Below are 11,242 nucleotides of genomic sequence, written 5' to 3' on the forward strand. Positions count from 1 at the left end.
CGTCATCACCGACAGTTTCGCCTTCCGGGTTTGTTGGTCGGTTTTGTTTTCCTTCGGAAAGTTGGTGACTTAGGTTTCTCGGTTTGTGGTTGTTGCTGTCACGGTATTTATTGGTGTGTGTCTGTGTGTGTTTACGCTTTAAGTTGCTCTTTCTCCCGCTTTCTGTCGGGGGGTGGCGGGGGGGCAGAGGGGGGATGGGGCCGCCGAAGTGACCCCCCACGGGTTTCTAGAGCGTTTTTTTACCTCCTCTCTCCTCCTTCTTCTCGTTGGTGTCCCGGTGTCTTTTTCTTTTAATAATTGATAGCGCAACACCCCCCCCACCACCCCCACCCCACCCCCCGGCAACGTCCCCCCTCCCCGCTCATCGAGTAGTTCGCCTTTAATTTCTAACATCGTCCCTTGGTCCCCAGGAGCTTCCCACGGCGTCTCGGGCGACGGCGGCGGTGCGTGGGCGTCCCCCGCGGCCCCGGCCCGGCCCGGCCCGGTCCGGCCCCCCCCTCCCCGGTGCCCCCGATGCCAGGGCCGCCCCTCCCCGCCCGCCCTTAGTAGGTGGCGGAAAATTTCATCCGTTTCTGCTTCTGTCTCTGGTTGCAAAACCAAACCCGCACCACGTTCTTTTTGAGGTCCAATTTCTCGGCGATGGCGGCGATCTTCTCGGAGGAGGGCCGGGGCTGAACGGCGAAGTAAGCCTCCAGGGAGCGCTTCTCCGGGGCGGCGATGGAAGTCCGCTTGCGCTTCTTCTCGCCCCCGTTGAAGAGCTCGGGCTTGTTCATTTTTTCCCGCTGGGCCCCCTCGGCCTCCTCCAGCCAGGCCTGCAGGATGGGTTTGAGGGCGATCATGTTGTTGTGGGAGAGGGTGAGGGACTCGAAGCGGCAGATGGTGCTCTGGCTGAGGGAACCCACCCCCGGGATCTTCAGGTTGGCCAACGCCGAGCCCACGTCGGCCTGGGTCACCCCCAGCTTGATGCGGCGCTGCTTGAAGCGCTCGGCGAAGGCCTCCAGCTCCCGCGGGTCCGTGTCCGAGTCGCAGATGGAGGCCAAGCCGGCCGCCCCCACCACCGCCGCCGCCGAGGCCACCTGCCCCGCGGCCCCGTGGTGCGCGGCCACCAGCCCCGGGTGCGGCAGCCCCGACGGCATGTTCATGGCGGCCGGGTGCGAGAGGTGGCCCAGGCCGTGCATGTGCGAGTGCGGGTGGGCCGAGGTGGAGATGAGGCCGCCGCCGCCCCCGCCGCCGCCGCCGCCGCCCCCGCCGCCGCCGGCCCCGCCGCCGCCGCCGCCCGCCCCGTCGTGGCCGCCGCCGCCGCCGCCTCCGCCGCCTCCGCCGGGCATGAGCGCCAGGGAGGGGGAGGTGATGTGGTCGAGGAGGTCGCCGGGCTCCAGCGGCTGGTGGTGGTGGTGGTGGTGGTGGTGGTGGTGCGCCAGGGGCACGGTGGAGGTGGAGGTGCAGGGCACGCTGTTCATGGTGTGGTAGGTGGCGTCCGGCTTGAACGGGTGGCTCTTGCCCTGCGAGACGGCGATGTCGACGGCGGCCAGAGCCTCGGCCCGCGCCAGCAGGGTCTCATCGAGGCTGGCGAAGATATTGCTCTGCAGCTGCAAGGGACACAAAACAGAGCGGGGTGCGGGGAGAGGAGGGCAGGGGGGCGCCGGGGAGGGGGACAGAGAGGGGGCAAAGCGAGGAGAGGGGAAAGGGACGGTGGAGGGGGAAAGTGCGGGATTGCGGGAGGACGGGGTGCGAGGTGGGGAAGGAGGGGGGGAAGTCGAGGGAGGGGGCAAAGTTGGGGTGACCGTGCGGGGGAGGGGGGGGAGCCGGCAGCAGTATGTGCGTGTAAAGGGGTACGGGGTGGGGGGAGAGCCAAGTGAATGGGGGAAGCGGTATATAGCAGGAGGCAGCACGGGGAAGTGAGGGGAAATAAGGGATGGGGTAGAATAATAGGGGGCAAAGCGAGGAGGGGGAGCAAAAGAGGAAGAGAAGAAACGAAGAGTGGAAAGGGCAGGCAGCCGCGGGGGGGGCAATCCGAAAAAGAGAGGACGAGGATGTGAAGGCAACAAATAAATTAAAAAAAAAAAAAAAAAGGAAAGAAAGAAGAAGAAAAAGGAGGAGAAGAAATGGATCTGTAACTCTCAGCTGGGGAATTGTGTCAAACACAAGAGCACATAAAGCGCATTCCTTTTCAGAGGCCGAGTCATAAAAATTAATACAGAAAGTGGATGAAGTCGGAGACTCGTGTGAACACCGCTTTCAAAAAAGATCACAGGCGCTCAGATGATTGCAGAGGAAGACATGAAAAAAACATTAAGCGCCGCTTGTCAAAATGTGCCTCGCAGCGGTTTTTTTATTAATGCACATACACATACATGCAGTATACAGAAAAGAGAGAGAGAGAAAGAAAGAGCGTGTGCGTGTGTGTAAGAGAGAGAGAGAGAGAAAGAAAGAAAAAGAAAGAAAGAAAAGAAAGAAAGAAGAGAGCTGCAGCTGTCTGTCCCTTACCGGTGGAGTTGGTAGACATGCTCTTCTTATTGCTTCCGAGCTGGAGTGTAGAGAGGGGTATTTGTGCTCAGGTAGGGTGGGATGCATGGCAAAATGCGGCTGTTTGCTGTTCATGGACATCATCTTGAAGGCTTGGCATGTAAATCCACAAACACTCCTAAAGTCGGGGGAAAAGTGCTCTCCGGGCGCTCTCCTCCCGCCGCGGGGAAGCGGCCGCCGACGGCGGCGGGTGGCGGTGGTGGCGGAGCCGGTGCCGGCGGTGTGTGCCGCAGCGGACCCTGCCCCCGCCGCCGCCGCTGCCGCGGTGGCCGGGGCTGGGCTGGGTGGGTGAGCGGGCGGCGAGGCTCCCTCCGGCCCCCGCCGTCTCACTCGGCTGCCTGCCGCTGCCCGGCGCCGGGCGCGCTGCGCTGCGCTCTGCCCGCACCTGAGCCCCGCATCCCGTGGCTACCGCCGGGCGGGCTCTCGCGAGAGCGCGGCGGCTCCGGCTTTGACAGGCATCAGCTGTCTCCCCCCCCTTCCTCCTCCTCCTCCTCCTCCTCCTCCTCCTCCTCTTTTTCCTCCTCCTCCTTTTCCTCCCGCCGCCGCTGCCCCCGGTCCCTGCCGCCCCGCGCCTTGTTGCATCTCCCGCAGCCCTCGCCCGTCTCGCCGGGGCGGCGGCGGCGGGGCCGCTCTTATAGCCCCAGCGACGCCGGGGACCGGGGGTGGCTGCGGCACCTGTGGGCTGCCACACGTGCGCGCTGCGCGGCCGCCAGCGCGGCCCCGGGGCGCCCCGACGGGGCGGGGATGGGCGGCGGGGCGCGGAGGCGGCGGCGGGCGGGCGCCCCCGGGGCGGGGCCGGCCCGGCGCCCCTTCCCGGCCCTCGTAGCGGCGGGGAGGAACCGGGCCCGGCCCTCGGCAGCCAAGCACAAAGGTGCGTTGCCCCTTTTGCCGAGGCGAATCCTCCCTGAGGACCCTTCGCCGCAGAAAGGGGCGTCCTCCAGCCGCACCCCGCTACTTTCGGGAATCCCACACCGGCTCCTTGAGGAGAACCACGGTGGCGGACGGTTGTTTGAAGCACTCGGAGGCTATTGATTTCCACACCGTTTCGTTCCCCCCTGCCTCACCCCCCACCCCGTGTAGTTTTGTTGCAAATATTACGGTGTCGGGCACGGCTGGTGACAGCCGCGTCGCCCACGGGGAGCGTGTGCTTCCTGCACGGGAAACACCGCGGAGGTGAAATCGTGCATTTCCTCCTGGCTTCCCAGCCAGCCCTCGCTCCTTCCTTCTCCGTGGGAAAACCCAAGTTTCACCGGCGTGGTCTGAAGCAGAAAATAATCACATAAAGAATTCCCTTCCTTCCTTCCTTCCTTCCTTCCTTCCTTCCTTCCTTCCTTCCTTCCTTCCTTCCTTCCTTCCTTCCTTCCTTCCTTCCTTCCTTCCTTCCTTCCTTCCTTCCTTCCTTCCTTCCTTCCTTCCTTCCTTCCTTCCTTCCTTCCTTCCTTCCTCCCTTCCTCCCTCCCTTCCTCCCTCCCTTCCTCCCTTCATTTTTTCTCTTTCTCTCCTTCTCTCTCCCCCATCTGTCTTTCTGTCTTTCTTTTTTTCTTTCTCTTTCTCTCTCTGTCCTTTCTCTCCTTCCTCCCACTTTCTCTCTTTCTCTTGCTACCCAGGTACTTTTTATGCAAGAACCGAGTCAAGTCCATCTTATTCAGCCTGAAAAAAAGAAAGGAAAGAGAGTGGTCTGGGCATATGATTTTTCTTTTCTTTCTTTTCTTTTCTTTTCTTTTCTTTTCTTTTCTTTTCTTTTCTTTTCTTTTCTTTTCTTTTCTTTTCTTTTCTTTTCTTTTCTTTTCTTTTCTTTTCTTTTCTTTTCTTTTCTTTTCTTTTCTTTTCTTTTCTTTTCTTTTCTTTTCTTTTCTTTTCTTTTCTTTTCTTCTTTCTTTCTTTTCCCTCCCTCCTTCCTTCCTTCCTTCCTTCCTTCCTTCCTTCCTTCCTTCCTTCCTTCCTTCCTTCCTTCCTTCCTTCCTTCCTTCCTTCCTTCCTTCCTTCCTTCCTTCCTTCCTTCCTTCCTCTCTCCCTCCCTTCCTTCCTTCCTCTCTCCCTCCCTTCCTTCTTCCTTTCCTTTTTTCCTTCTCTCTTTCTCTCTTCCTCTCTTTCTTCCTCTCTCTCTTTCTCTCTTTCTTCTCTCTATTTTCTGTGGTTTACTCTTTGAATATTCTTGTATTTGAATGAAACAGTTCAGGAGTGACACTAGGGTTATTAACACACGCTTGTTTTTATGAGTGGTTCGGGGTTACTGTGCCCTTTTAGAGCAGATTTTTTTTTTTCTGTTTTAGCTACTTACGAAGCTGAAGTTAAAACTGTCGAAGGAAGGAACCTGCTACTGTGCCTGTGGGATTAGCGTGACTCCCTAGGGAACGGCCCCCGGTGAATCCTGTCCCCTGGGGCGCGCTGGAGCCGTCCCCCGGTCACCGAGCAGATGCTGCCGGGTTCGTTTCAGCGGGGCCGCAGGCGGGCAGGCAGCGGGGAGAGGCGGCGGGGTTGTTTGCATCAGGGATGTGACAGCCTCGGAGTGCATCGGAATTGCTCTGTTTTTCCTCAACGCCTCTTATTTATGCGCATAAACCCAGCCGAGAGGGCACGCAGGCACACACACACACACACACACACACACACACACGCACAGAGCACACACCACAACCCCAGGTAAAGTCCACATTTGTCTTCATAAGCCCTTCCCCAGCTCCCCATCCAGTCCGGGAGGAAGGAGGGAACGGCTGCCAATTACTTGTGCGAAAGGGAGCCAGGTCTCCATCCATTACCGCGTCCCCTGGGGGGGCGGAATGCAACTTCATCTCTGATGGGGGGGGGGGGGTGAACTTGAAACGGAAAGACGCTGGTCTGAAGCGGGGTTAGGCTCTCCTTATATATCGAAATCACTGCATCAGAATAGCCAAATCACACTTTATGTGGATTTCTTTTCCTTTTTCTTTTTTTTTCTTTTTTAAAGCCATATGACTTATTTTAGCTATTTCTAAGCTACCATGCCTTGTCATCAGAAAGCCTCCTGGGGAAAGGGATGGAGCGGAGCAAAATAGTGGGAGACACCACTGCTTTTGGCCAAGCTGCCCACAAGCGACCAGCTCCAGGAAAAAGGCCCGAGCAGCCTGCCTTTCCCTACCAGCGGCGAGAAGCCAGCCAAAACGCAGGCACCGCGGGGCTCCTCGGCTCGTCCCCATGACCCGCCTTCCTCCCCACATGCCACCGGGCTTCCTTTGCCCCTGGCCCCGGGGTCTCTAGCCTCTCCGGCGGTGGGCTGGCAGAGGTTGGGACACCTCTCCACCGCTGCAGGGAGCCCGGGCCCCGCTCCTGCCCGCACCAGCGGAAGCAGGGACGGGCGGCTGGGGAGGCGCCGGTGGGTGAGACCTTCTCCTTGGCCGGAGGAACATCAAACTCCTTCCGTAGTTTTGAAACAACCCCCTCTATTCACGTGCTTATTTTTTTCGGCCAGAAAGGTAGACAGTTCAGCCACTTTCCCACCCCCGCCCCGAGCGCCAGCCGTAGGCTGAGGAGGCGAAGACCTCCAGATGTTCTCAGGATCTTCTGTTCCACCTCCCGGGGTCTTCTGGAGGCAGGGATGGCGGTGGACACTTTGTCTCTGCAATCTGCGATGTGCAACCCGCTGGATTCTCCTCGGTTTGACAAATAGAGGGTGAAGTAGTCCCGCCCGGCCGGAGAGATGCCCCTTCCCAGGTGCTCCTGGGTCCTTCATTAAAACCTCCCGGGACGCGATCACGGCGGCAGCCCGAGGGCCGGAGGTGACAGCGTGAGGTGGGGGGGGACCTCGGGGAGGCGTCGAGCCGACCGGTCCCGGAGGCAGAAGCTGCGGTGGGGAGTCGCAGCCAACTTTCCGCTCTGTCTGATCTTTCAGAAGTGCGGAGAGGAGAGGGTAGAGGCCAGGGGGAGGAGGGAACTTTTTGCAGGCACCGTGTGGTCTGTCGCTTATCAATGTCGCTTATCAAGCCCGAGAGGAAAAACTTTCCTTCGCAGTAGTTCTTGGGACTTTTTTTTTTTTTTTTTTTTTTTGGAAGAGGGGCAGGGCTAGCCTTTAAAGCAACGCTTTACATTACAGATTACAGCCCCTCCTTGATGCTGGCCCTCCACACCCCAGCCCCCCCCTGTTCCCTCTGCCCCACCGAGAGCGGGAGAAGCTGCCCGGGGACGTCCCCAGGGCTCGCCGGGGACCAGCCCCGCCTTATCACCGGCCCCCGGCAGCCCCCCCCCTCTCGCCGCCACACGCAGCCGGCTTGAGCCAGGCTCAGCGTCGCACGGGCCTGGTAATAGATTTTATTTTAATGTTCCCTGTTATTTCTATTCCTCGTGGGTACGGCCAGCCTCATGAATACTGATGGTAATAAACTCGCAGGCTTTGAGGGGCGAGTTCATTGGAGATACGACCATCTACGCCCTACTTTTACGGCCCAAGATGCTCAATCAAGCGAGGGAGGCATATATATATATAATATGTATATATATGTGTTTACTTGTCTCCCGTAGTTTTCTCCAGCTTCAAATGCAAGAAATAGGCAGATTTCCTTAATTGACTGAACTGCCTATCTCGAGAAAGTAATAAAGCAACCCCTTATTCCCACAGTGAAACAATTTATAAATTAATTACTGTAACCCATTGTATTTGATTTCTCTTTTTAGGATTCCCCAAAGATGAATATAGTGAAGCTCGGGATATTAAGTATTAACGTCTGATCAGCTAGATATCCCGACTTAAAAAAAAAAAAAGTTAATGTGGAGCTTATAGAGCCACTCACTCTAAACCTTCTGGATATTTTTATTTCACCAAACGTTAGCTTTACATTTTTTAGTCGCGGTATTTGTCCTACCCTGAGTGTCAGTGAGAGCACTGAGAGAAAACCTACAGTACATATGTTATTGGGTGAAGTTCACGGAAAGTCAATATCCCATTTAGTGTAAAAGCTATTTTCCCTTTAGATGACAAAAATCAACCTTCAGAAGGAAAAAAAACAAACCACCCAAGCAACCCTTTGGGTGAATGCACAAAAAGTATTTCCATGTCCTAATGAGGACTTTCTTTACATCAGCAAAGACCTGCTAATTACTGATGTACAAGCCGCAATAATTGCTTTTGCAGCCAAAGTGTAGAATGTTGTCATATTAAAAATTGAAACGCTTGATGGCGATTTAAGTCCCAAGGTAGTTCACAACGTCCCCTTTCGGGAAAGTAAGGAGACCGGAGGATGCGGGCAGAGGTGCGCTGGAAAACGCTGCAGGTCCTGTTGCTAGCAAAGTTTCTCGCTCTTCCTTTTCAGTGATGCGGGGGGATTACAAAGCCCACCGAGAAGCCCCACCAGCAAAGAAACACCCCCCCCCCAGACCACGCTCCCTTTCCACACCGGCTCCGTGGGCGAACCGGTCGCTGGCTTTCACCCGCGCCCCGCCATCGGTCCCGCTGCCGGGACGCCGCGTTTCGATGGGGGAGCCGGAAAAACTCCACTTTCCGCCCCCCTCCCAAAGACCCGGGCAGGGGCTCGGAGGGTGCAGGGGGTGGGTCCTCAGCCGAGTCTCTCACCGCGCTCCAGGATGCTCTCGGTTGCCAAAACCGGGAGCGGAGCGTTCGGCTCCCCCCCACCCCCCCCGCGCGAATCAAAGCACCTTCCGAGGGGCTGGGAAGTAGTTGCCTTGTCATGTAACACATTGCCCTGATTTATTATAAAATTTTAACGAAATCATGCATATTTTAACAGCCTTTAATCACTGCATGAAAATTTAATTCATGAACTGTAGCGCGTTTAAATAAATGAAGTGTTAATTCATTAGGATTAATTAATTTGTTAAAGGATTGTGTGCAAGGTTAAGGTGGAAGAAAAACTCTTTGTTAGTTTCGCGTCTTAATCACCAGGTTTTGTTAACAGGGAAGGGGAAGCGGGGGGGACACACACATCCCGCGGGGAGGGTTTTCGTGGGGCGGGGGGTCTCAGGGAAGGGCAGCGCCGGCGGGGGGGGGGGATAATCCCGTCCTCCCCCGGCCTTTTTCTCGTAGCTGGGGTCGGGTGGTGCCCGGTAGGGTTCATTAACTTAATTCTAGATGAGGAGGTAGAGGCGGGTGCCGGCGAGCCCCGGGCGGGAGGCGACGGTGGCCGGCGCGTCCCCCCGCCACCCTGCGGGCCGGGGATAAGGAATCCGCCCCGCCGTCCTGCCGGCGGCTGGGAGCCAGCGCCAACGCTTCTCTCCCCAAAATTTGGAGACAGCTCTAAACCGATGGGGGGGGGGCGGGAAGCGGGGCGAGGTGGTGGAAAAAAATCCCTGACGCCGTTTTCGGCCGCCCGGTCCTGCAGCCGGTCCCCGCTGCTCCGGCGCCCAGACGTGGTTCAAGGGGACAGGGACCCGGGAAAGGGACAGGGACCCGGGAAAAGGACAGAGACCCGGCAAAAGGACAGGGACCTCCTCTCTCGCCCGTGTCCGGTCCCCAGGCTTTCCCCGGCACATTTCGCCGGCTGGAAACCGGCACACGACGACCTGGCTGATGAGCATCAGGTGCGAGCAGTAGCCACCCAATGGATTTTGACATTGTCTGGCTGCCCCGAAAAACAACAGACAGCACTCACACAGCCCGTAAAAGCATTAGAAAGGAGAAAAGCTGAAACAAATCAGGAATACTAAACTTCACTTGTTTTTCAGCCCAGTCTCATCCTCCCCTACTCTCTTCCGCTGCATTCACAACTCCCAGAGCACACGCAGGCTTTCCCTCTGTCCTTCAGCTGCTGAAGATGGCTTTTCCAGTTTAAGGGACACTGAGGCAATAGCCCGGCCTTGAGGCAGGAAGGCAGGACAGACAGGGACCCCTTTAGGCCAGGCCTGACAAGCTGGTGGCTTGTCACTTGCAGCACAGGACTGCTGCAAGGCACCAGGGCGCAGATAGGGCCAGACCTGGATGAGGAGCCAGAGGGGATTGCTTATCACCTCCGACTGCGGGCAATCCTTGGAATAACCGTGAAGCCCCCCACCAAGTTACCCTGGAGCTGCTTTTCCTGTGATGGAGGGGAGAAGGGAGAAACCTTAGTCTGTTTACATGGGACAGTCCTATGCCAAGAGCAGCAAGGAAGGGGTGTCATCTTCACAGTTTGTGAAACATTTACCATAACTGCGCTGCAGGAGAGGTGCATTAAGACCGTTTTTCAAGCCTATGGCGGATGGGAGTCAGAGGCAGGACTTCAACGCTGTGCAGGAGTTAGGATCAGACTTCGTTGGTTTAAACTGCCTTTAAATGTCATTATTCGGTGAGGGAAACAACTGTAAAATGAAGACGGGGGAATGAAGGGAGACGCAAGTTAGCACACCTGGCATTGCGTATCCAAGCTATGTGTTGTCCCCCTTGCCACCTTTTTAAAGATTTTTCAAAAAGGGACAATAAAGCCCGTTAAAAACCAAACACAGTCAGGTGTCAGTATCTGGTGCTGGTAGGTAGAGCAGCCTTTCATCTGAGGAAGCAATAGCGAGCAGAACTGGGCTCTCACAAGGCCTTCGGGGAACCGTGGAGAAGCAGGTCACTTGCCAGACTGCGTGGAGGCAAAACTGCCTGCAACGAAGTGAAAACCTGCCCCTGGTGCTCTTGCTCTTAGGTGTAACCCATCATATTTCACCGGCAATGAACTGAGGCCCACAGCAATCTCACTCTCCTGCATTACCAATGCTCCTGGAGAGCATCCTCCTGTGTTAAAACCTGCAAGTTGCCTCGTATTTCGTACAGTATGTATTATTAGATGAAGTAAAAATTTTATGAGCTATTAAATATCATTCGACATCATAGATCTCATTTCTACATCACTCTGAAACATCCATTGTCTCAATCAAAATTGTAAGAGTGAAGTTTTAGATCTTGTGTATTCCAGTTCTTCATTACTACATAACTAGGTAACTATCGTAAAAAATTAACAGCAATGGACTCTCGTTTAGGCCCTTTTATTCAGAGAGCATGATAAGTGCAGCAGGAGATTAAGCAAGCACGGCACCGACAGAACACAGCCTGGAGAACTGCGACCCCCCCCCCCATGTTTGGCTAACAAATTTATAACTGCAGAAACCCTAGTCATTACATACAGCTTAAATTTGTAAATTGCCATCGCACCGATCACTCTGTCAAACCTCAGTCTGCATTAACCAAGTAAAATGCGGAATTTAGAGTGTGGTAGTTGTTTTAAAGGCATTCAAGTAAAAAAAAAAACAAAACAAAACACAACAAACAACCAACCCCCCCCCCCAAAACAACAACAAAAGCCGAGCAAAATCCAGCCAAACAAAACTAGAGTAAGGCACAAGAATTTAGATCTGTTTCAGCTTTACAAGTTGAGAAACGTAAAATGTTTCTACTTATATAGCACTGGATGCAATCACAATGTGCTCACCGTATCTGCAGTTGAGATCTGAGGGTACGAGAGAGCTTGGAAATCAAGTAATTATGGGTAACGACACTAACTTTGTTGCCACAAGGTAGGAAGTTACCAGCCCAGAGCTGGGAGGCTGTGGGTGACAATATGCGTTCCACAACCATTCCAAGCGTAAAGCCAATACGTTGCCTAAAATGCCTCGCTCTCTGTCCCTGCTTGAGGATAAGAGACGAAATTTATGACCTTGACCTTCAGCAATTTTTTAACCTTAGGCTCTTCTTTTCTACCCATTCAAGTTGCATGACCTGTAGCATCAAAATATCCATATTGAAGAGGAAGCCCATAAGCGGTGTTCCTGT

General features: G+C 55.3%; 1 protein-coding gene across 1 annotated transcript; it reads right to left on the minus strand.

The window, feature by feature from the left end:
- Positions 1–542: 542 nt before the first annotated feature.
- POU4F1 (POU class 4 homeobox 1) lies at positions 543–2,665 on the minus strand. The gene is made up of 2 exons (XM_063344652.1): positions 2,488–2,665; positions 543–1,589 (listed from the first exon to the last, which is right to left on the minus strand). Exons 1-2 carry the CDS (start codon positions 2,608–2,610, stop codon positions 543–545), a joined length of 1,170 nt encoding a protein of 389 aa, XP_063200722.1. The 5' UTR covers positions 2,611–2,665.
- Positions 2,666–11,242: the final 8,577 nt, after the last annotated feature.

Source organism: Chroicocephalus ridibundus, chromosome 1, assembly GCF_963924245.1.
Source record: "Chroicocephalus ridibundus chromosome 1, bChrRid1.1, whole genome shotgun sequence".
Classification (NCBI taxonomy): Eukaryota; Metazoa; Chordata; class Aves; order Charadriiformes; family Laridae; genus Chroicocephalus; species Chroicocephalus ridibundus.